The sequence below is a fragment of the Heterocephalus glaber genome, unplaced genomic scaffold (assembly GCF_053883595.1).
Source record: "Heterocephalus glaber isolate CG9 unplaced genomic scaffold, H.glaber_assembly_v1.0 deba00001550, whole genome shotgun sequence".
NCBI classification, from domain to species: Eukaryota; Metazoa; Chordata; class Mammalia; order Rodentia; family Bathyergidae; genus Heterocephalus; species Heterocephalus glaber.
Window position 1 is genome coordinate 12851328 of NW_028258343.1, and position 25326 is coordinate 12876653.

Below are 25326 nucleotides of genomic sequence, written 5' to 3' on the forward strand. Positions count from 1 at the left end.
CAAAGGACTCTGACCAGTGCTGTAATATTGAAGTGCCCAAGTTCTCACCCCTTTGCTGACCGTAGTCCCACCGTGCACCCTGCGACAGCCTGGGCACCCTAAGGAGAAGCAGCCTCAGCCTGAGGATGGGACTCACCCCAGTCCACAGAGTGCAGGTCCAAGTCTGCTGCTAAGAAACTGGGAGTTGAAGGGCCAGGGATTTAGCTCAGTGGCACCATGCCTGCCCCAAAAGCGCAAGGTCCTGAGTTTGATCCCTGTTATCACAAAAAAAAAAAAAAGAAAAAGAAAGAAAGAAAGAAAGGAACTGGGATTTGGTCCAAGTTACTTATTGGTGCCTCAGTTTTTTGGTTTATAAAATGAAGATAATTCTACCAGCCTCATGGTTGTTTGAAGATTTAATGAGTTATGTTAAATGTGATACTATATGTAATGTCCTTAGTATACATACATACATACAATTGAGAGCTGTTGTTGAAATCATAGCTCCTGTATGGCTTGGGCTTGTATTTTTTCCGTACTCTAAGTTTAAGTCCTTGGACAACTGGACCAGGCCCATGTTTGAATATTCAGCCCTGCATAGTTCCTGAGAGTGTTCAGGATGTGTTTGTTGGATAAATGATTCAAGACTAGATTCACGTTAGTCATGGTTAGTTGCAGCGAGGTTGAAAAACCTCTTTTATCCCCAGGACAAATGAACTTTGAATGAGTGACACTGTGGATTATATGTCTAATTAATTTAAGGACTGAACAGAATAATTCTGCTGTGCTACTTATAGACATTTCATGGAAGAAGAGGCCAGAATTCAATAAAGTAAACTGAGATTCAAAGACCTGGACAATTATCAGTTCTAAAGCAACTTTATTTTGTATCTTAGAGAAAACCACTTAACATCAATTTTTCTAGTTTCATTTCAAATCAGAACTTATTTTGCAAGTATTTAGGAGAACAGTGAATCCTGGGCCCTTGGATAAAGGCCAACATAGAATTCCGCATGACCCAAGGTTACTGGTGTTGCCTACAATTACATCTAATCTTAGACTGTGCCCAAAAGGACAAACAACTCAATCACTGTTATTTCTCTGCTCCTGGAAGAAAAAAATATGCCTCATTTATTAAATTTCTCCAGGAAATAAAACCCCTAAATTCTGATGAATACATGCTAAAATAATGTACTTTATTTAAAACTGTCAAAATTACTATGACAGATTATACGTAGACACAGGTCCTAGAAGTTTCAGGATGTGAAAACAGTTTTAAGGAGGAAGTTAGTTTTAAAACATGCAGAATTAAATTGGCATGCTTAACTTGTTTATATACATAAGTTGTACTGAACTAAATGAATAATGGAGTCTTTTTCTTTTTCCTATGTTGGAGTTGCGGAATCTTATCAGTAGAATCATCTGCTGGTACTTACGTTCTGTTCTTTCACTGACAGAATTATTAGGCCTTGAAATCATAAAAAAGCAAAATAAAATACCCCACAGTAACAGCAGAAAAAGAATCAGCCCAGCGCTTACAACTTCAAAGGAGACCAAAAAGCAGGAAAAATCTAGAGACAAAGTGTGTGGCACAGACCAAAGAGCGGTTTTGGTGTCTTTTCTGGGATATTAGGACAGGTCAGGGAGGCCAGATGCGGCACCTTCTGCCATTTGGGCTGGAAGCCTTGAGAGCAGGTCTGGGTTGAGAAAATTCTTTTTTATTTTTTATTTAGGCCATTTTATTAACAGCCTCAAACCTCAGAGAATGCAATTGAGTTTTTGGAGGAAGCTTACAGCATGTTGTTCCAGAAACCTAGCTTCAAAGCCCTCGTTGTTAATTACTCTGCATACAATTTTAAATCCAAAAATCACAAAGAGAGAAAAAGTATTTTGCATTGACTTAACATTAGGAATTAGGAAATTTTTTTTAATTTGAGTTATTTTTTAAACTGATACATAAAAATACAAAAATACAAAATATAATACATATATATATACATTGAGTCATATTTAAATGAAGTTAAACATATCTTTCTCTTCAAACAATTATCATTTCTTTGTGGCAAGAACATACAAAATCTTTTCTTGTGACTTTTTGATATACTCGGTAGATGATCATTGTATGCAGTCACCCTACTGTTCCATAGCACACGAGAACTTCTTACTCCTAGAAAACTGTAACTTAATATGAGGAGAAGTTGATCAATAGGAAATAAATATTTTATTAATAAATAAATATTTTTTCTATAGATTCTTACATGATTAAGCCTGATAGCCTATGATAAATATATGCAAATGCAATTTTTAAGGAAAATTTATGGATGACATGCTTAACTTGTTTTTATACATAAGTTGGCATACATAAGATAAGTTGTGGATAGGAAATGTGAGAACAAACATTTGATGAATGCATTGGCCCTCCAATGAGTGGAGTTCTAGTATCTCATGGAATTTTCGTGATCACCTCTTGCGTACTATTTTACCTGTCATGGACATTCATTTGGTAAGTGATGAAACCAGAATTTTAAAAAAAATTCTAAAGTTAATATTTGTTCACTGTGAAACTGCAAATATAGATGGTTGTAAAGTAGAAATCAAAATGTTCTAATTGCTGTCACTCAGGTTCTCCTTCCAACAGTCATCATTAATATTTTATCTTATTTTTCTGAAATTTCTATGTATATGAAATCATGTAACTTTGTTTCTATATATATTTTCCTCTCTTTTTTTCTTTGCTTTTATTTTTAGACAGTAATAAGATATATTTTGACATTTGCTTTTGTATGTAACAGTGCCTTTTGAAAAATATTCCACTTCTCATCACTTCTTGGCCTTTTGGCTAAGATCAAGTGAAAATATTCCACTTCTGTGTGTGTGTGTGTGTGTGTGTGTGTGTGTGTGTGTCTGTGTTTGTATATATATATTAATGGCTGTATAGTACTCCATTATTTGAGTTTAATGATAATTTAAAACATTTCCAGTTTTATAACCATTACATTCTTTCTATCCAACATTGTCTATTAGCAGATCTAAAATGTTGCCAATCTGGTAGGCTAATTAGATTATGTCATTGTTTTCATTTCCATATACTTAAGTATTAATTTTAATGTGTGTGTGTGTGTGTGTGTGTGTGTGTGTGTGTGTTTACTTGAGATTGAACCCAGGGACTTTTCAGTGAGTTACATTCCCAGCCTCTTTTCTTCCTTTCCTTCTTTTGTTTCTTATTTTGAGCCAGGATCTTGCTAAATCGCTATGTTGCCTTAGGTGGGCTTAAATCTTTGGTCCTCCTGCTTCAGCCTCCCAGAGTGCTGGACTACAGGTGTGAGCCGCCATGCCTGGCTCATCCTTCTGTGTTTGTAACCAGTTGGATCTCTTTTCTATGAAGCTTTAATTTATGCACTGTGCCCATTTTTAATATTGAGCCTTTTCATATTAAGGGAATTAGCATCTGACAAAAGTGTACAAATAATCTTTCCATTGTTTTAGTAATTTAATATTCACCTTTGATTAGCTGAGTATAAATCTAAATGTATTCCCCACCTTTGATATATTGCTATTTTGAAGGGCATGTATGGACCAGAAAACAGCACAAAACAACTCTGAACCATTTTTCTGCAGTATGAAGAAATATCTATTTTATATGAATTATATGCATATTTGATTATGACTTGCCACAATTTGAAATGCAAGTTTACCTAAAAAACAGTTCATCAATTAAAAGCAACTCACATTTATAAAGATGTAAGTTATATTCTTACCTTGTGTTATATTCTGTTAAACACACACATGCAAATAATAAAGGATTTGAAATTGCTCCATGTAATGAATTGGCAGCGAGTGGTAAAACAATGATTTAATGTTCTAAGGAAAAAATTATGTATGAAATAATTGCATTCAACAACTTACACATCTACTGAATTCTATGGAATGTAGTGTAGTTTCCATCTAATATTTACTGTAAATTATGTACTAGACACATTTCTTCTTTAATTTTTATAATGACTTAACAGTGGATTTATATTTCCATTCTATAAATAAGGAAACTGAGTTTCACTAAGGTTACATAGTTTGCCTTAGATCTTGAAGTTCCAGGTCTTTGGCATCAGGCTGCCCACAGTACACACTCCTTCCCAAACCAAACTCAGAGCCACAGAACAAGTAGAGCCAAAAGAACAGCAAAAGCATCTAGGAGAAACAAAATCTAGGCTTTCGGAAATGAATGGGATTTCAACAAGTGCATCTGCGCAGTGGGGATGGGAGAATTGCATGAATGAAATCATGGTGGTGAGTGATCGTGGTGGACAAACGGAAAGGATTTCTGTGACTGGGAATTCACGCAAAAGTGGTCGCATAGGCCACACGTAGCCAGTGACCGGGGACCTGAATGTCAGGAATGAAAGTGTAGACTCGGTCGCCTGTGGGACAAGCAATGTGGAGCCAGTGAACAGGACTGCTCAGACTGACAAGGAGAGAGCGCTGATTTGAACAGATTGTCTGGCTGCGACCCAGTGTTGGCCAGAAAGCAAATTCTTCAACCTCTGTCTTAGTCCGCGTGTGCTGCCATAACCTAATACATTAAACCAGGTAAGTTATGAAGAATGAAGATCTATTTCTTATAGCTCTGGATTCTAGGAAATCCAAGCTAAAGACACCAATACTGTGAAGATCTGGAAGATTAGAGTGTGAAGTCTCCAAACAAAGATAGTGACAGGAAGACGGAAGTGTTAGTTGCCCTGATTTGATCAGCGCATGCTGTGTGTGTTGAAATATCACACTGAATCCCATAAGCATGCACAATTTGTTCATAAAATAAAATGATACATTGAAATTTTATTTCAAAGTGGTGACGGCGTTGGTGAATTGTGAGGTTTGCTCTTTGATTTCCAGGTGGGCTCTTGTGGCCGTGTCCTTTCGGTAGGAGGCAGATGTGCAGTTCTCACACCCTTAATGTGGGCTCAACCCCATTCTTGCAGGCTCTGACCTCATAGCTTAACCACTTCTCAAAGCTCCACCTCCTAAGGCTGTCACATTGGCTGTAAAGTCCCATCGTGTCGTTTTGGGGGATACATTCCAACCACAGTACTACCCACGGTCAGAGGGTGGCTGTTGGTCGAATTCAGTCAGGTGGACCGGAGGTGTGGACTGGGCTGATTGGTGTGATTGGAAAGCAACTGGAAGGGGATTTTGAAGATGAGAAATAGGAAATCGGGTGAGTCATGTTATTTCAGCATGTTCCAAATATTCAATGTTGTTTTGAAAGAACTTGATTTTCAAACATATTATATAGAACTAAATTCAACTACTGGTTATCTTTGGAATTCTTTTTTTTTTTCCACAAGTATGAATGAATAAACTTTTCAGCTTCGTCCAGACTTGGTTAGTCCCCTCAGCTTTCACTGCAAGAAATCAAAATCAAAACCAACTGAAGAAAATAACTGTCATTACAGTTACCATCAAAACAAATCCATTTTTATTTCAACTGAGTGTTGGTTAGGTTTATGTGAAGCAAACCCCTTAGTTCAAGGGTTCGTGACATTTCCGGCATTGCGTGCTGCATTTCAAGCTTGTCCTTGACATTGCAGTCCGAGGGCTTTCCCTAGTGGTAGAGAATATGTGGCACAAACTCGCACCGTGGTGTTTTCTCTTTCCCACACCAGGGAAGGGAGAGGGTGGCTGTTGGCCACCATGTTCAAGTCCAGGGATTTCTGCAAGTGTACCAACTTCTGCCCATGTCAGGGATGAGAGCATATAAATGGACTTAGGCAACTCCAGGGAGCGGGAGATCATTCTTAGAGAAGTGGTATAAGAAATTCAGGATCCTGCTGGGATGGTCCACTGGAGGATCTGATGCTTGAAGGCAACCAAAAAGTATCACGCTCCGCCTTAGCTTCTCTATTGTTTTACAATATGGATCAATTGACTATCGGATTTATGTTTTTGCATTATTGTTCCCTCCCTCAGCAGCCAACAAAGAGCACACAGTAGGTAGAAACAAATTTTGGAATGGAAGGAGTATTGAGATTTTGCTAGTTGAATGCATGAATGATATTTCTTGAGAGAAAATATTTTTAGATTAAAAGGATAAAGTTTATACTCAACACTCTATAAATTCACATGAAAAGTGTATGATTTTCTTTTGGAAAAAATAGGAGTTATATTTAAGGAAAAGAGCTCCGTAGAGAAATTTGCTAGGTTTCATACATACATACAAATTAGAAAATAAAATACTTAACAAATTGAGATGGTCCAACAAATATATATCTTATATAATTATAAATTTTGCCACTATGCATTTGAATATGGCTACATTTTTGTCAGAATATTTGTGACATACAAACTATAAAATTAGATTTTGAAGTATGGATCTTGTGAACAGATTACATAGATATACTTGCTGTTTATGAAGGCATGATTTTAAAAATTTATTTTAAAACTGGCATCCAACTTATACTAATGATGCCAGTCTAAATATTTGAGCAACTGTAAAGTGCTGTTCCTTTACACATGCCAACAATTAAATTCTCAAGTACTCTTATACATAAGCCTCATTTTCACTGATCCACTGGGAAGGAAACTGATGAGACGTTAACCAACTAGGAAACAGAAGCAAAAAGTAACAGCAACACTGAAACCCAAGAATATGCAGATTTGCCTTAGTCTGGGTTCCTCGATGCAGCCTATTCAGACCTGGGTTAATGTGCAGGTGATGTATTAAGGAGGTGCCAGGAGGAGACACTGTGTTCAGAGTGGCGTGGGGGGAAGGCCAGGGAGAAACTGCTGAGCAAGGGTGTGGATCAGGTGGAGTTCCAGCCTCAACCTTAACCCATAGAGGACGTAGTGGTGCTTGGAGTTTGTCCCATCTGAGGCAAGGCTGCTGGACATGACCTCGTGCACCTTTTAGCTGCTCCAGAGACTTGGATATTTCATGACATTTTTTGCTGCCTGCAAAGTGAGTCTAAGACCAGGCCTTTGAAGAAAGTCACACACCTGAGAGATTAGACAGAAGACATCCAGAACAGAATGTGTGGTGCGAACACAGAAAAGGTCAAACATACTCAAGGTGATCTTGGAACAGCGCTGGCTCTGTGCCTTCTACTACCCTGCCAAAGAAAACAAGTCAGCGGAGCTCAGGGGGGTGTTCCTGGTCCAGCCGACAAGGCCAAATGTGGACTCTGGCACTGGGGAAGCTCGCTAATTCATACCGGCTTTATGTCCATACCTATGAAATAAGGAAGAAACCTTTATAAGATTTGTTTTGAGGGTTAAATGAATATGTGTAAACTATGTATCTATATACCTCTACATATCTGTATCTGTCTATACCTACATACATATCTATACAGACAGAGGGCAAAGTTGGATGGAACATAAAAACTAGTGAGATGTGACACATGCCTTGCTCAGGGTCTTGTCACTGCTGGTTGGTGGCACAATCAAGAAGTGAACTCAGCCTCCAAGAAACTACTTCTTGCTGGATATACATGAGTTAATTTTAAACTTTCCAGAGTTATATACCAAATCCAGTTTATTCAGTATCTCAGTTGACTTAACCTTAGTACACCTAGTAATACTGAGCCAGAAGCTGCCTTTAAGTTCATGAGTCACGTGTTGAAATTCAAAGAACTACATATACATGCAGCATGTTGTTACTTTTAACTTGTTAATTTCTGTCTTCCTGAGGTGTTTGGCAAAGGTCTTAGTTAATTGATATTCAGATGGTGCTCTAAATCATAATATGTTACGTCTCTCAAGGGATATTGCATATTCAGCCAGTAAAATAGCCTTCCTGCTAAGCGTCTGTGTGGAATCAGCAAGCAGGGGAAGAAGATAATTGTGTATATTAGAGGGAGTGATTCCCCCCGCCCCCCCCCCCCCCCCGGCCCCGTATGGCTCTTCCAGGGCATTTACTGATGTTACTCTGTCGTTAACTTACCCAGATCTGGTGAAGAATTAGTGAATAAAGGGCCGGGGATTTAGCTCAGTGATGCCGCTGGCTGCTTTACAAGCGCAGGGTCCCGAGTTCGATCCCCAGTACCAAAAAAAAAAAAAAGAATTAGTAAATAAAAAGAAAGAGTGAAACAAAAGTAGTTTTATGTGGCAATGTTTGTACGAGAAATAAAAGACAATTTCAAGTGCCACGTGTGGGACACACATACATGTTGATGAGGTCATGATATAGCCTGGTGTTTGCTTCCTAGGACTTTGGATTGCAACTAACAGAACCCCAAGTTGAACTCTCTTAGGAAAAAGAAAGGAATATGTGGACTTACTAATTAAGAGGAATGGATGAATATATTAACAACAGGATGCAGAGAGGCACATGGTTCCAGAAAGGACTCGGTTATTAAAAGCCCTGTCAGCATTATCTGGACTCTGACCCTTCCCTGTGTGCTGACTGTTGTCTCAGTGCACACGGACAGCCCTTCCATGTGACCACCTGTCAGAACCCAGGGTTCCTGTAAGGGGCGAATAATTTCCCAGCGGTCCCCACATCCTCAGTTCTTCCCTTTCCTTCGTCTTCATCCCATTTGGCCTCTTCTTGCCACTGCTTCCTGGCCTTCGGCTGCCAAGGCCCATCGTGCTGCAGGGCCTTAGCACCACATTAGCAAGTCAGACGCTGCTTTGATCCCTGGGTTTTCTCAGAGTGGAATGCCTGGGAGGTGAAGACACCATTGCCCTGCTCAATTTGGGTGGCTCTTGTAGCTTGGAAAAGAGCCTTCCCCACAAGGAGAAACTGTTCTCCTCGGCCCATGAGGAGAGCATACAGAGTGGCATCCACACTGCTAGTTCCACCTGAAATGTTCTCATAAGCAGCACTGCCTTAGTCGGGTAACATCTGGATGCCTTGCGTCAGAGAGAGCTTATGGGCTCCTGTGTGGACAGCACTCTCTGCCTGCAGTGGGTCTGTGAAGCAGGATGCCAGGAACAAGAAGAGGCAAGAAGAAAAGTGGTAGGGATTTGCAAAATTTCCAGCTCATTACAGATTCCACCCATCACTCTCCCCTTTTGTTTTAATTATTAGTTTATTGAGTTGCAAGTTGTTTTTGGAGAGCTGTGTTCCACTCGTGTTTCAACAAGCAAGGAAGCACATCTTAAATGGAATAGGGAGTGTAGGAAAACTGCTCAAAAGAACTCTTCTCTGTGCCCTGCGTTTCTCATGTACAGCTCGGCATGCTTGGACAACACAACAAAGACACCCCCAAAATACTGAAAACTAGATCACGAAAGACTTATGTTTAGTTAGAAGTAAAGAAAATATTTAACCTCAGTCATTAAGGACAGTGTTTGTGTCTGTGGTAAGTCTGGGTCTCAGATACTTTTAGGGGCAGTTATAACCTAGGCTTAAAGGTACAAATCTGCATATTGTTAGTTTGTGGTAGAAAATTGAGAAGCGAGGTTAGGGGCTGTGTCAGGTTCCCGACTGCTATAATAAACAGCCATAACTTGGAATAGCAGAAATGCATCCTCTCCCATCTTTGGAGACTTGGAGGTCTGAAATCAAGGCATGGGCTGGGCTAGACTCACTCCAAAAGCCCCAGAGGATGGCCCTGCCTTGCCTTGCCCAGCTTCTGCCGGCTTCTGAATTTCCTTGGCTTGTAGTGGCATGACCCACTTCTCCGTGGGCCCATGGCCATCTCTTCTGTGTATGTGGCACAAAATTTCCCTTTCCTTCCCCTATTAAGACACCAGGCCTGGGTCTCTTGGTTTTGATCTGTCTGGCAACACCCAGCTCTCATTGCTCGACTGGTGCCTTCCCAGGACCTGCCTCAGAGAGCTCAGTACAGCCCTCAGGTTCTCCCTGAACTTACAGACTCTTAGCAAAAATCTTCCATGCCGAATGACTTGCTCTTGACATATTAGAAGTGCTCTGTCCTTGGAATATTGAGGCATGAAAGTCTAGCCTCACACGAGGGTTCAAACTAGGTGTGCACGCTAAATTCTGATTGAAACTCTTGGTTTTTCTTCTATGCAGTCATAGTTTGTTTTGCAACTGCGCTTGAACTATAACTGTTTTTAAGCAAAAGAGAAAGTAGTTTCTGCCTTTAGGGCTTATAATCTTTTAGTGATGAGACAAGAACAAACAAGACTCGGTACAACATTATTTCCATGAATGTGATGTCAAAAATATACATGCAGGTGGATATGGCACGATTCACTAGGTGATAGGAAACAAAACAGAATTTAAAAACTTGAATTCCTCAGTTGTCCATTTCAGACCCCTATCTAGTATGTACCCATTCCTCTTCCGCTGCTTAGGTTTTCCTACAAAAGAGAAAAAATATGGGGAAAAAATTAAAAATTAGGAGAAAATAGCTTAAAGCACATTATTTAAATATGCAAGTCTAAAGTAGAAACCAAGCAAGGATTTCAAAATGGCACTTCAGCGTTTGATTGGTTAGGGCCAAAAATCGAAGTCATGCTGAGATCTTAGGCTGCTAACGTTGTGGAAATCTAGAAGCGCACCAGCTTCGTGAGACAGAAACCCTTCTAACTGCCTGCCACAGCTGCAGCCCGAGGAGGCCAACTACGAGGATCCCTTTTCATTTGTTGGGGATCCCTGGGCTCTTTGAGTGTTGCTTAGCTCATTCGAGGTTGGTTTGCAGGTTGCTGGACTCAGTAGACAAGTGCTATGAAGGGAACTTACGAGGGGAAGTAGGAAGGAGATGTTTCCACGGACCATGCTCCCAACTCCAGGACCAGCTTCATTGCCCATCGTAATTTAACTGCTTTCTAGTTTCCCTCTCCTAATCCGAGCAGAGTCACAGGACCGCAGCGCTAATAATTTGTTTTCTCTCACCAGTTCTAATAATAAAATAATTAAAATGTGATCCTTATCTCTTAAAAAAAAGACATCTGTTTTTGAGTTATACATTGTATGCTGCTCACGTGTATAAAAAATGAACAAGGCCTCATGTATTCCAGTAGGGATGGGTAAAAATAACATTTTAAGATAGAGAAGAGGAAGACAGAGAGAGACGAGAAGGCTTCTTTTTCCTACATGGAAAATAAACGAGGGAGGGGAAGCATTGCACACTGAAGCCTGGAAGAGAGTCAGACAGTTTTGAGATGGCTGCTCAGTTGAATGGGTAAGGGAAACAAAGATGAGTTAAAAACAAAAGCAGATTAGTCAAGTCTTACAGTATTAGGAGTAAACAGTTGTCTCATCTTTGCTGTCACCATTGTCATCATCATCTTCATTGTCTCCAGCATGAATTGCATTTGAAGCTCATAATCTTTATATCATTGAGAAGGATATTCCTGGAAGAATGGATAATTCCTGGAGGTAGTTTGGGGCTTGCTGTAGGATGTTCCTGGCTGTCTTTATCACATCCTCTCTCTCGCTCTCTCTCTCTCTTGTGTTTGTGTAGGTTGAGCCAGTGATACACAGAGGCCACGAGAGTCTGGTGCACCACATCATGCTCTATCAGTGCAGCAGCAATTTCAATGACAGAGTCCTGGACTACGGCCATGAGTGCTACCACCCGAACATGCCCGATGCCTTCCTCACCTGTGAGACTGTAGTCTTCGCCTGGGCCATTGGTGGAGAGGTGGGCAAATGGTGGCTGAGATGCAGCACAACTAATTGCCTGTGTTCTTTCACTACAAATATGACTGTAATACTTATGAGGACAACTCCGTATACTGTCTGTATCAGAGTGGGGTGTTTCTGTTTAAGTAGGGATTGATTAATGGCATTCCAGAAGTTCAGAATGATCTTTGCAAAGAGTTGGTTTATGAGCACAGTGGTGCTCTCAAGGATTTTCCTAAGAAACTGTCTCATGGCGTTTTCCATATTTAGGGTTTTTCCTACCCACCTCATGTTGGGTTATCCCTTGGCACTCCGTTAGACCCTCAATATGTGCTTCTAGAAGTCCATTATGATAATCCAACATATAAGCAAGGTGAGTTCTTTCTTTCTATATTTTACCTCTGGGTTTTAAAAGTTTTATAATTCTAGTCTTTAACAGAAAGTAAACAAAATAGAAAATATTAGAAAGAGGTTGTACATTTGTCATCTGAACTAGGATACTTTTTAGAGTAAAAGAGGGTCCACATTCACAGTTATCTACTGGGACAATAGGCATTATTCTCCAGCACCAGCCAAGCAAATGGGCACATATGGTCAATAATCAAATCTTTTCTATACTAACTACCAGGGAGTAGAATAATTGACTTTCTCATTTGCTGTGTAAACTGAGTTCCAAACACATGTTTTTGAAATATTTTCTTTCCAACCGTACCTATGGAAAAGCTACCTTTCATCACACTAAAAAATATTAAGCATTTTATTGTGTGGTAGGCAAGTCATAAATATACTCAAGAAGTATTTATTCAGTGAATTTGTATAAAATGCTGTGGAAGAGAATAGGTAGATATATAAGAATATGCACTTGATTTTGGAATTTATTTATGTAATGTTCCAAAATGAGAAACTGATAAAGCCCATGTGAAATTATTAGCAGAAGCAGTTCTAAATAATTATTTTATTTCATTTTGTGCAATTATTCAGCACTAACTATGTGCTGGATCTATGCTTGAGGATATCACATAAGTGAAAAACATGCTGTGCCCCACCTCATGGAAATTATAGTCCACTGGGAAAGAGAAACAATCAAAAACTCATACCAATTAATATAAAATTATGTACATGCCAGTTATCAAAAAGACAGGCACTGGTACTACAAGAGTATTTAATTGGTGACCTAATCTACCCAATGATATAGGTGGGTGGTCTAGAAAGTCTTCCTTGAAAAAACGAACTCCAAGGCTATGGGTGCAAACTCAGTTTTAATTGGGAATGGAGTCAATTAATTTCAAAGTTAATGGAAGGATCTTTATATTCTTCCTCTTTACAATAACTGTCATTGCGAGGAATGAATCTTTTTCATCTTTTATTCCCACAGTGCCATGTGTACTGTTCACATAATAGATTTTTACTGACTGTATTTAAATAAATAACTGATTATTGAATGAATAGGGGAATGGTTACAAACTATAAGAGAAGGTAAGCTTCAGTAATTTTCTCTGTCCAGCACGTGGTTTCAAGGCCAAGGGATTTACACCTCTAAGTAAATGTTACCGAACTTCATCTTAGAACAATATAAAATAAACCTTTGGGGAGTTATTCTCTAATTAAGGAGTGACTTTAGAATTTTCAGTCTGTCTCCATGTTAGATAATTGTGAGACATCAGCCAGATAACTCAAACATTTTCCCCATAGCATGCTATCTGTGTCTATGATGGCTGCAGTGTGGTAACTCGCATTTAATTTCGGTTTATGAAGCTGATTATTGTCTTTAATGGGCTCTGCTTGTATTTCTTTCTCCTGTGATTTTTAAGGAAAATCAACTTTTCCATTTTAATGGGCTATGGGAACGTTGTTTTTAAAACCTCAAACTCATTTTTAATTATGTGTTCTCGTTCCAGGCTTAATAGATAGTTCTGGACTAAGGCTATACCATACCATGGATTTGAGGCGGTACGATGCCGGGATGATCCAAGCTGGCCTCTGGGTGAGCCTGTTCCACACCATCCCTCCAGGGATGCCCGAGTTCTGGTCTGAGGGTCACTGCACCCTGGAATGCCTGCAAGAGGTAGGCTGTGCCCGTGTCTGGGAGCTGCCCTGTTCAGATTCACTGTGGTGTGAAGACTCTTGCTTGTTTATTCCTTGCCCCTTTTCCTTTTCCTGTGGGTATCATAGGAAACCATTACTGCAATTCCAGCAGCACCTCTGACTACCTTCTACAGCTGTGACGCTCGCTGTAGGAGCAGGGTTCGGGAGGCAAGAATAACTTGCAGGCTGCCTTCCTTCCCTCTCCCACCTCCTTTGTTTCATGCTGGGCACTTCATTTCCTCTTTTACAACTCCTGGCTTTGTTGGTGTAGACTCTTTCCTTTCTCGACTTTTCCTTTTACTCACATTTCTCCTATCATCCACATTCATTTTTTTCTCTGCTTCATTGCTTCCTTCCCTTCTTTCACCAAAGAGCAAGACTAAATAATCTACAAATGCATGGTACACAAGAGAAGGCCATGCATAAGCATTTAACAGTGACTATTTCCAGTTAGTTTCTTATTGAGTAAAAGTATTTGAATATGATCACAGTCTTTCTGTATTACGTGATAGTGTAGGTGTGGCCAGTATGGAGACTGGTAAAGCGGACAGCCTACGTCCCTCTGGGTTCTTTAGAGCAGGATTCAAATTGCCATGATGACAGAGACTAACTCCAGGACCATAATGCTGCATTTAATTCCACTGAGCTCTCTAGCTTTCCTATCTGGAAAAGAGGGGGAAACTTTCATTTCTAGAGTTTGCATTTCCAGGCTACTAAGGTGCTGGACTCTTTTTGCTAGGAGTGTTGTCTGCCTCTTGACTTCCTGAAAGAAGGAGAAAGGATGATAGTTTCCAGAGTGGTTTTGCAGATCTGCTTTCTTGTCTCCCATCAAATGTTGCTTTGCAAACAGAACATTGAACAATTCACATTCAAAACATTTGGCAGCTCAACCGCGCACTTAAGTTACTTTGATTTTCGTCTCAGTTGTCCCTCCAAGTCTGTTTCAGTGTGAACTGTCTGAACATGCACTTGTTTGGGCTGATTGGATTTTCCGGCTATTCCTGCAGGCTCTGGAGGCTGAGAAGCCAAGTGGAATCCAGGTGTTTGCAGTTCTTCTCCACACTCACCTCGCTGGCAGAGGCATCAGGCTGCGGCATTTTCGCAAAGGGAAGGAAATGAAGTTACTTGCTTATGATGATGATTTTGACTTCAATTTCCAAGAGTTTCAGTATCTAAAGGAAGAACAGACAATCTTGCCAGTATGCATGTTTTTGTTCTTTTTCACTGAATGTTATAAAGGCCATGAGCCAATCATCAGCTGAGATGCAGCAAGATTTCTACCGTGAAATAAGTTGCTCATTGTATCCACGATCTTACAGCCGCCCACCGTGGGTGTTGCATAACTCAGAGTGAATGTGTTTGATCTGGTTTCCAAACCTGAAACTCACTTTTTCTTACTATTCCCAGGGGCAATTCAAGTTCTTGGTTTAAGAAACAATCAAAACCAAAAAACTCAGTTTCTGATCACTAAACATTACCCTTTTTAAAAACTTGATTCCCCAATTAGTGATCTTTTGGCTTGCAGGTAAGGTAAGGGTAAAATCAGGGTTTCTTTCCACCATCTTGAAGAAAAAGGAATTTTTTTACAAGTTTCATTTCAGTAAAACTGTATGAAAGAGTACTTCTTCCATTTGACAAACATATGCAGACGTAGCTAATTATACTCTGCTGTGTCATGCAGCTTGCCACAGTACTTGAGGTTAATGAAGGAAGGATCAGAGAGAACCTTACACTGTCCAATAACAAAGCCTTTTAAAACTCTTATGATGCTTTGTTTCCCTAAAGTTTTATTCCATGGCCATCATGTTCATAGAATTTCCTATCCCTGTTTCACTCTGAAGAGACAGATGCTTATACTGCTTATGAAATGACAGTAAGTGCAATATTTTCTCTAAACAATTCTGGGAACGGTGTTTTTAGGTGGGTGAACTATCTGGGAATGCACAGCTGTGGATTGATGCTCCTTCCATAAATTCTTTGGTGTACTCTGAGGGTGGAAAGATAAATTTTGAGAGACAGTAATTTGTCAAGATTCCAAAGAGTCTCGTTCATCACATTGGTGGGGGGGTGGCCTTTCCACCCAGCTGTACTGTGTTCCCAGCACGTCCTAATTAGCATGCCGTTGCAGGATGAAGCGTGCTGAGATACTGATCTCTGAGCCTTACGGGAAGCAGGGCAGGGAGGAAAGTCGAGGCAGTGCCCAGGGATGGCTGTCTGTGGTCTGCAGAGACTTTCACCACTTACTTGGGCAGGGCCATAAAATATCACTGTCCATGGACATTGTAATGTTCAAAAGACTGGAAAGCACTAGAACAACTAATTACCAGTCATTTGCCTCATGATTCTATTGTAAGAAAATTATTCTAATGAATAAGTAATCACAATAACTCGTACCTGTGACTACCATTTCATTAGGTACTTAATCTCTACTAAGGACTACATGTAACGGTATTTAATTTCCTCACAATAGCTGTGCAAAGTGAGTGCTATTTGTATTGTTCTGCCTTAGATGAACACATTGCGCTGGGCTATTCAGTTCCTTACTTGGGTTATCCAGGTAGAATCTGGTGCAGTCTGGCTTCAGCACGAGCCTTACTTGTTCATCTCCCCGGGTGCTGTTCTAGCAAACCTACCCTAGTGTTAAACAGATCGAAGGTCTTCTCCTGAACTACTTGCTCCGTTTCTTCAAACAGCAAATATGAATTGTTGGCCTGAAAATGTATTAGATAAGTAAGAGAGCTTCACCTCAAAGCTTGTACTTTTGTATTTTAGGGAGATAACCTCATTACTGAATGTCGTTACAATACCAAGGATAGAGTCGGCATGACATGGGTAAGAAAATCTTCACTATTAGTAAAGTTCATTTATAGAAAGGAAGAAAAAAGCTTTGATTTTAGAAGAAAAAAAACTTGGGGCTGGGGATGTAACACAGTGGCACCATGCCTGCCTGGCAAGCTCAAGGTCCTGAGTTTGATCCCCGGTACTGGAAAAAAGAAAACAAAAAAGAGAGAGAGAAAAAAGTAACACACATTGCCCTTTGGAAACAGAATTCCTGAAAGTCTTGAGAATGCAGCATCATAAAGGTAAAATCAGAGATGTTTAAGTATTTTTTCATCAGACTTCAAAATACCTAACGATACTATGGTAATAATCGCAGTGTAATTTATTGACTCAAGAAAAATCTATCCTTATTCTTTTAGTTTTTCCTCACCAAATATGATAAGATGTGATCATTAACTTACTGTCTATTTGAGTCTGGACAGTAAATCCCTGATAATTTAAAGGAAGAATGAGTTACATGAACTCAAGAGCTTCTGACCCAAATGGAACTCAGGTCCCAAATGATTTACTGGGAATTCCTGCTGTGTATCCAAGAAATACATCTTTCCTGCCTTGCCCAGCCTCCTCCAGAGAACACAAAGAGAAAGACCACCTCCCTCCAACTCCTTTTAGGAAGTTAACACAGTCTTAAAACCAAAGCTTTATAAGGACAGCATGAAATAGGCCGGTAACATGCACCTGATAGAAATATCTTCGATAAAATATTGACAAACAAAATTCTACATTATATACCAGTCTAATGCCAGAACCAATTTGGGGTTAGCTAAGAAACGTAAAATTGACTTAAATTAGAAAATACATTGATGCCCTTCAGCATTCCGGGATTGAAAGGAAAAGACATGATCGCCCAAGAGGGGCAGAAAAAGGATTCATAAAATTTAAGTCTGTCGTGAAGAGAAGAAAAAGACATTTAGCAAACCAGGAACACCAGGGAATTGCCTTAACTAGATAAAAGTTAGCTATGAGAAAATCTGTAGCCAATATTAAATTAAATGAAATACTAGAAATATTCCCCCAAATCATGAAGAATACACGATATTTGCTTTTAGTGCTTCTATTCAAGACTATTGAAGAAGAAAAACACAGAATATAAGGATCAGAAAAAAAGCCATGAACACGCAAAACACATTACTCACAGATATTACAGTTTTATACACCAAAACCCTCTCTCTATTTGATATGTAAAATTAATTTCATTTTCATGTAAAAAATCATCTTGAGATAATGCAATTTAAAATTATAAGTTACATGGAAATAAAAGCTAACATTAGATGTGTTTTGTCTTTAGGAGGAAAAATATAAATATTATGAGGTATTAAAAAACAGTGAAAGGGGGCTGGGAATTTAGCTCAGTGGTTCCGGTGCCTCGCAAGCACAAGGTCCTGAGTTCGATCCCCGGTACCAAAAAAAAAAAAAAAAAAAAACAACCCAGTGAAAAATTAAGAGATGCTCCATTCACGGATACAATGACTCAGTAAAATAAATGCTACTCAAACTTTTATAAATTTGCTATAATTCTAGTGAATAAAATTTAGATCAATTTTATAATGGGTTTTTATATCCTAGCATGTGCAAGCCCTGGATTTGATGCCTAACATAGCAACAAAACAAAAAACAAGCAAGCATTAAAAAAAAAGCAAGCAAGCAAACAAAAAGCAACTGTGAAACAGCTCAAATATCCATCAAAAGGAAAATAAGTAAATGCACTCTAATATGTTCATGTAATGAAATAGTGTAGAGTTACAAAAATTAATGAGCTAAAGCTAAATGTATTAACATGAGTCTACCTGAAGAGCATAATGTTGGTTGAAAGAGCAAATTTCCAGGGGATGTTATATCTAGTGGTCAATCTTAAAGTTCACTGATTTTTTTGGTCATCTCTAATCTGCCACTGAGCTCAGCTTTTATTTTTTTAACTGAGTTTTGTTACCTCTCAGCTCTAAAATTTCTATTTTTAGGGTTTCTTTTTTATTGTTTCCTTTCTCTGGTGTCATTTCCTATTTGTGTACTCATTTTTAATATATTTCCCCTTAATTACTTGAATATATTTTCTTTAATTATCTGACTATAGTTTTATAAGCTTCTAAGTCTTTGCTAAATCCAACATCTGTATCTTATCATAGTCTGTCTACTTAATTTTCTCCCTTTGATACAGATCATAGTTTTCTGTTTTCATGTCTAATAGTTTTTGGGTGAAAATTGGACATAGTAGATTGTATACTGTAGATTCCAGGGTCTTTCCAGGGTCTTTTTTGTTACAATTTAACAATTTCTTAACTACTTAGATCCAAAGTGTAGGATCTGAGTCCTTTGTGGTTTCCAGCTATTGATGTTTATAAACAAAAAGACAGAGAAAATTCATTTTCATAAGGGAAAGTCTATCAGACTGATTGATTGGTATCGTGTTAACCGAACATCCTAATGATCATCTGAAATATTCACTATGGTGTGAAATTTACAACACATCAGTGGAACTTTAAGGAGATTATTAGGTTATTTAATAAAAGCAACTTTTAAGGAGATGGAAATAATTCTATTAATGTTTAAGAATATCATAATCTTTTTGAAAGCTATAATTTAAATTATTACTTTTCAGTTTTAAGATTTAAGACATTTCAGAACTGGAAGGAAGTGTAAGACCTCGGTGATTTTTTGTTCAGAATTGGTGGAATGTACACTTTGCTAAAGAAAATACCTCTATTTTCAGGGAGGACTAAGCACCAGGAATGAAATGTGTCTCTCCCACCTGCTTTATTACCCCAGGATTAATCTCACCCGTTGTGCAAGTATTCCAGACATCATGGAACAACTTCAGTTCATTGGCGTAAAGGAGATTTATAGACCAGTCACGTGAGTGGTAAAGGGCCTCGCGGTAGGGTCCTGTACTTCAGTACGGGCTTTACTTCCATACCGAGATCTTGCCGTGATGTGCGATTCTGTTAGATTACTTGCAACTGGAGAGAACACATAAGCTTCTTCATTGCTGTCCAGTGTTCCCAAGCCACACTCAGTTTCAGGGATTTGCTAAGAGGACTTCAAGACTCAGCATATGGGTGAACTCAGGGACAATAATTATTAAAATGAAAGGATACAAAGAAAAATGAATGGAAGGAAATACACCTGGGGAAAAATCCAGAGCAAGCCAGCTGTATGTAAGCTTCCAAGAGGCCTCTACTAATTAAGTTACAGAATCACTTAATTTCACCAGAATTGAGTTATGACATATATGAAACAGATTCTCACTAAAGCTCCCTCCTTGTCCAGGCTTTTTTGGGGGTGGGGGTGGAGCTGGTTAAAAAGCTACTCTCTGTCTAAGATATGTCAGAAGTCCAGCCTCCCAGACAAAAAGCAGGTGCTTTAACATAAACCAGTAATTTGTGCAAATAGTCCAGGTGAACTGAGTCACTCTGCCCATTTAGGGAAAGCTCTACATCACTACAGGAAATAATTGCCTATTTAAATCCCCAGACACCAACCGAGGGTCACCATCTATGGCCTGCTCTGTGAACTCCTTCTGCACAATTGTGTATCATAGAAACTGCTTTAAATAAAGTAGTAGGCAAGATAAATGTTATTCCTTTCTCCCTGAAATTATATTTTAAAGTGGGGGAGTGGTGATAAGTAAACAACTTAAAAATTTAAATGGTAATAGCTGTTATAAAAGAATAAAACAGAAAAGGAAGTATGTAGCTGTTGTCAATAGGTAGTGAAGCCTTTCTAGGGAGGTGATATTTGAATGGAGAAATACATGCTGAGACACCAGGGAGAGAAAGACAGACGCTTTTGGAACAGCGAGAAGGGCCGGTGTTGTGACCCAGTGCAGGGTATGAATGCATCAGGATTGAGGAAGAGCAAGGGGGTACATCTGGCTGGAGCAGAGTGAAATGTGGTAGAGGAGGCAGGGCCCGGGCAGTGGCGTCAGACTATGGAGGGCTTCCTGGGCAGTGCCAAGCCAGTGTAGGGTATAAGCAAAGTCAGTTGGGCTCTTGCATTGTAGTTCGATGAGGGCAGGAAGCCATGGTGATTTTCCCGTGGAGGGGCGAGGGCACCTGGCCAAGATGGAGGCACTGGAGTGAGAGCAAATGATCACACTCAGTTTAAACTCGGTAGCACCCACAGGACGTGCTGCATGACTGCAGTTCGGGAAGACAGGAGAGAAGGAAAGAAAAAAGGCTCGGTGAAGGACATGAGGGGAAGAAGACCCTGAGAACTCTGATCTGTGTATGTTAGAGTAGATGTTTAAAACGGATTTCACCTATTCTCAGTAATATCAGCAAGAGGGATTAGAATGGCTGGTAGAGACGTGGAGGCGCCATAATTTGTTTTAATATTAAGGAAGACCTTTCTAGTAATTAGGATTTCTCAAAATGAAAGGGATTGGTGTAATTAGATGAAAATGTGCACAGATTTATTTTTGGAAAGTGTATTTAAGAAAGAGTAAAAAACACTTAATAGGGTTATGGTAAAATGCAGAAGGTGAAGGAGAATATACATATGGTCTAATTTTTCCTCCTAAATATTACAGGGATTATAATTTATGAATGGAGATTCTTTTTAAATTAAATTATTCACTTCTACATGATTTACTTCTGTATAAACAACCCTACAACCACCAGAACAGTAATCTGTATCTAGTAAAATACAAACAACAAAATGCTTGTGTAAATTGGTCTGTAGTTTATTAAATATTTTCACATGAATGATTTCATTTATTTTTGCACAATTTCTATAGAGCAGGACACAGAGTCCCAGTTTGATAGAGAGAGAAATAAAAACTAATAGATTATGAAGCTGCTCAGCATAACACAATATATAATAAATAGGAAAGTTAGAATTCATATTCTGGTCTCTTGTTCCATATATGAATATATTTATATGGAATAACTTTCTGATAGTTAGGACTTTTCAAAATGAAAGGGGCTGATGCAATTAGACAAAATATTTACATATAATAAATAAAATATTAGTAGAAATAAAAATGATACATAAAGTGTTATTCTAATAGCACTAGGATATAATTTTGTTTTAAAATATTTGGGGGGGGGGTGCCGGTGATTTAGCTCAGTGGTGCTGCCGCCTTTCTCACAAGCACAGGGTCCCGAGTTTGATCCCCAGTACAAAAAACAAAAATTTGAGGTTTATTTTATGGCATTGAGGGTGAAACCCAGTGCCCAGTACATGTTAGAAAAGTCCTCTACCACTGAGCTAACCCCAGCCCCAGCATAGTGGAGTCATATCGTTTCTTATTTAGATGTAAGTAGTTTTTTCCTTTAGAATATATATGGGGCTTTTTTGGGGAGGGGAAGGGTCTTGCTTTGTAGTTCAGGCTGGCCCTGAACTCACTATGTAGCCCAGGCTGGCCTTGAGCTCATGGCGATCCTCCTGCCTCAGCCTCCAGAGTGCTGAGATTACAGGTGTGCACCACCATGCCCAGCTAGAATATTTTTTCATAGTGGATAGAAATTTTCCCCAATCATGGCTTTATTGGAGAGAATGTCTAGGAACAGCAGACATTCAAAGTTGTATGTTTCAAAAGACGTGAAATACATTGCATGGCTCATCCTTTATGCTCAGCCTGTGGGAAGCATCTCAAAAACCCCTCTCATTTCCCCACCAGCCGTGTGGTGTCCCTAACTTCAGTCTAACCCAGGAAATTCTGAAGCTGAGCTTTCATCACCTGAAAAGACAAGGAGAATTGCTTCACAGAGCAAAGTCAGTTTTGAGCCGTCATTGCCCAGAAAAAAACACTCAACTTCATAATTAAATTTATATGAATAAAAGAGTCTCTATTTTAAAATAACATGTTTACCCTTTAAATCAGACTTTTAAATCTAGTTCTTCATCATGGTGACATAAATAATAGTCAAGGCCAAACCAATGAGGCGCTGGCTGGAAGACCAGAGAGAAATATGTTAGGTACTTTCTAATTTTGCTTAAAATAATATAACTGCTGGGTTTTCAGGATACAGCACTGAAAAGGAATATCATATAATACATGTCCCCAAATCTTCTATTTTGTGCCTTAAATATCATGATCCGTTAGACATTAAACATTCTGTAGCAATCTTAGAATTTAGAGAACAAATTGATAAAAAATAGAGACAATAATGTCTTGACTCATTTGGGTAGTTTGTTGTGGGCAGTGTATTTTTTCTCTGTCTCCGAGAGATCTGGCATAAGGAAAAATAAACAAAAAACTCAAAAAGATCAGATAACAGAACAGAAAATGAGTTTAGGTAAGTTATGGATTCCTCTGTCATTCCACACATGAACATGGAATTAATATACGTCTCTGGTGAGGCGTCTGTAAGGAAGTTTCTCTGTTAATCACTCTAATTCCAAAAGCAAGTGGAGAGGCATTTCTCTGCTTTCTCAGGAAAAGAAATCATTTTATATTTTTACAGATTGAAAAAGTCACACCCGTTGATTATACAAAGTTCAGAAAAGGCAGAACAAGTTTTCGGAAAGCAGTTAATTCAAAATCTGGAAAAGTGCTGCTGACATTAATTGGATGTTGCTACAGACACACACACATATATGAATAGACTAAACAGTATAACTTGTGCAGTTTTAAACAAAAGCATTGAATTTTAATTTAGTTTTAATTTATCTCTCAATAGAGAAATTAAAATAAAAGTGAACATTTTGAAATTCAAATAAGTGTTATTGGCATTGTTTTAAGCAAAAGAGATAATATTTGATAAGGAGGATCTCAAACTTGGAGAAAACAGATCATCAGAGCTCTTTCCACTCCACAAAAGGCTTATTGTTTATATTATAGTTTTTAGATTTTGGGAGTTTTAATTTTTACATTGAACTCTGAAGCCATAATTCCTACAATATCAATGTCACTCACATACATTTAAATAGTGTCAATGATAACCCCTAATACTTACATGATTCCTATATTTCTGAGATTTTTTTCATCTGAATCATGAGAAGCAAGGCCACGGGTTAGGGGTAGGACTGCATACTCCACATCAGACTTGTGGGTTGTCCCGCCCTTGTATTTTATTAACATCTGTTCAAGGAAGTTTTCTGCCTGCTGAGGGCAGAATCACTTTCTGAGAAGGACTCGGGGTGTCTTAGCCGCTCACCCGTCTCTGGACCCTCCTGCTTATCAGGGAGACTCCTGTGCTGTGTTCTTCCTATCTCTCACTCACGAGAGGGCAGGAAGAGCCTAAACTGCCGCCTTGTGGAGCCGAGTTCCCGCTCTCCCTCTGTACCGATCAGATGTGATGTTTGTGGTGCTATGCTGGTTGATGTGTTCGAGGCCTGATATATAAAGTGCATCTATTAGAAAGTTTGACCACATGTGTACACCTATCTGAGCCCATCATAAGCAAGATGTAGAGCGTCTAGAGAAAATCTCCCTTCCCACTCAACGCCCAGGAAGCTGCAAATCTGCTTTGTGTCACTATGTGTGTTCTTTCTAAATTTTGTATGAATGAAATTATACAGTATGAACTTTTTGTGTTTGGCTTTTTTACTCAGAATGTTTCTAAAATTCGTCTATGCTGGTGGATTATCAGCAGTTGATTCTTTTTTCTTGCTGAGTAACATTCCACCACATGGCTATACCACAATTTATCAGTTCACCAACTGAAAAACATTTGGGTCATTTCCAGTCTCCAGCTGTTATGATGAAGGCTGAACATTACATATTAGTCTTAGAATGGGGTTGTGTTTTAATTTTCTGAGCTACTATCTAGCGTGGAATCACTGAGTTGTATGCTGCGCCTATGTTTACTTCATCAGAGTCTCAAAATATTCTTCAAAATTATTGCTACCATTTTACATCAACACCAATAATGCATCAACACTCCTATTGCTTCGTGCACTTGCTAATTGTTTAGAACTTTTCAACCATTTAAAATTTCCTCATCTTAATGTGTGTGTAGTTGGATTTAAACTGTGGCTCCTTTCCCTTCCCCGTCTGACTGGTGGCAGAATTCTCTTCATATGCTTCTTGTCGCTATGGGCCAGTTACCAACTTGTCTAAGTCTGTAAGATACAGGAGACCGGTGTCCAGTTGCATAGAATGGATTGATTATCTACAGATAAGCACGAGACAGCAGAAGTCCAGGATTCCTGCTTTTGATCATTTGACTGTCATCTTGGTGGAGGGAGACTCTGTGATGTATTCATTTAGCTAAACATCCTTGGATGCTGCCTCTCGTCAGATCTCTGTCTCCCTTTCTCTGCCCTTTATTCTCAAGAAAGACTCCAGCAATAAAACTTTTAAAACAGGAATGGGATTTTCAGAGGCTCAGGTAACACCTGAGCTCTCAGATTATCTGCCTCTATCTGCTTTTCAAGATATCCTGGAGGATCAGATATTTTTAAAAATCATTAAACTTTAAATTTTTCATCTATCAGGATGAATTTACATATATAAATTGCTATGTTTTTTCTGGAAAATTAAAACATCCTACACTAGTGTGTATGGATAAAATTTTGCAACTCTCAAAGAAAAACTTATCTGAAGAGTTTAGACTGGATTTACAAAGGAAAATAACCCATCAATATCAAATCATTAACACAATTTTTTTAATCAACTACAGTAGTACCTCTGTTCATGAACTTAATTCTCTGCACAATTCTGGTCACAAACTGAACTGGACAAGAACCAAATCAAATTTCCCCATAAGGTCAACACTGAACCTAACCATTGAATTTGATTAGATTCTTGTTCAGTTCAGTTTGGGACCAGAATTGTGGAATTAAGTTCATGAACCGAAGCACTACTCTACAGTGATATATAAATAACATATTTTTGTTTACATGTGTATCTGTGTAGGCATTTACACAGTGCCCAGATATGTAGGAATGTAACTTTATTTTGATAACATTCCTAGTATTTCTTACATTCCTAATACTCCTAAACCCTG

At 38.9% G+C, this 25326-nt stretch overlaps 1 protein-coding gene across 1 annotated transcript in view; it reads left to right on the plus strand.

Moving 5' to 3' along the window:
• The window catches only part of Moxd1 (monooxygenase DBH like 1), an 82213-nt gene that overhangs the window by 52144 nt on the left and 4743 nt on the right, over positions 1–25326 (plus strand). Inside the window, exons 5-10 of the mRNA XM_004846000.4 lie at positions 11349–11528; positions 11780–11882; positions 13408–13574; positions 14602–14793; positions 16367–16426; positions 19143–19285. Coding sequence (XP_004846057.1) covers positions 11349–11528; positions 11780–11882; positions 13408–13574; positions 14602–14793; positions 16367–16426; positions 19143–19285 — 845 coding nt within the window. The remainder of the gene's footprint in view (positions 1–11348; positions 11529–11779; positions 11883–13407; positions 13575–14601; positions 14794–16366; positions 16427–19142; positions 19286–25326) is intronic.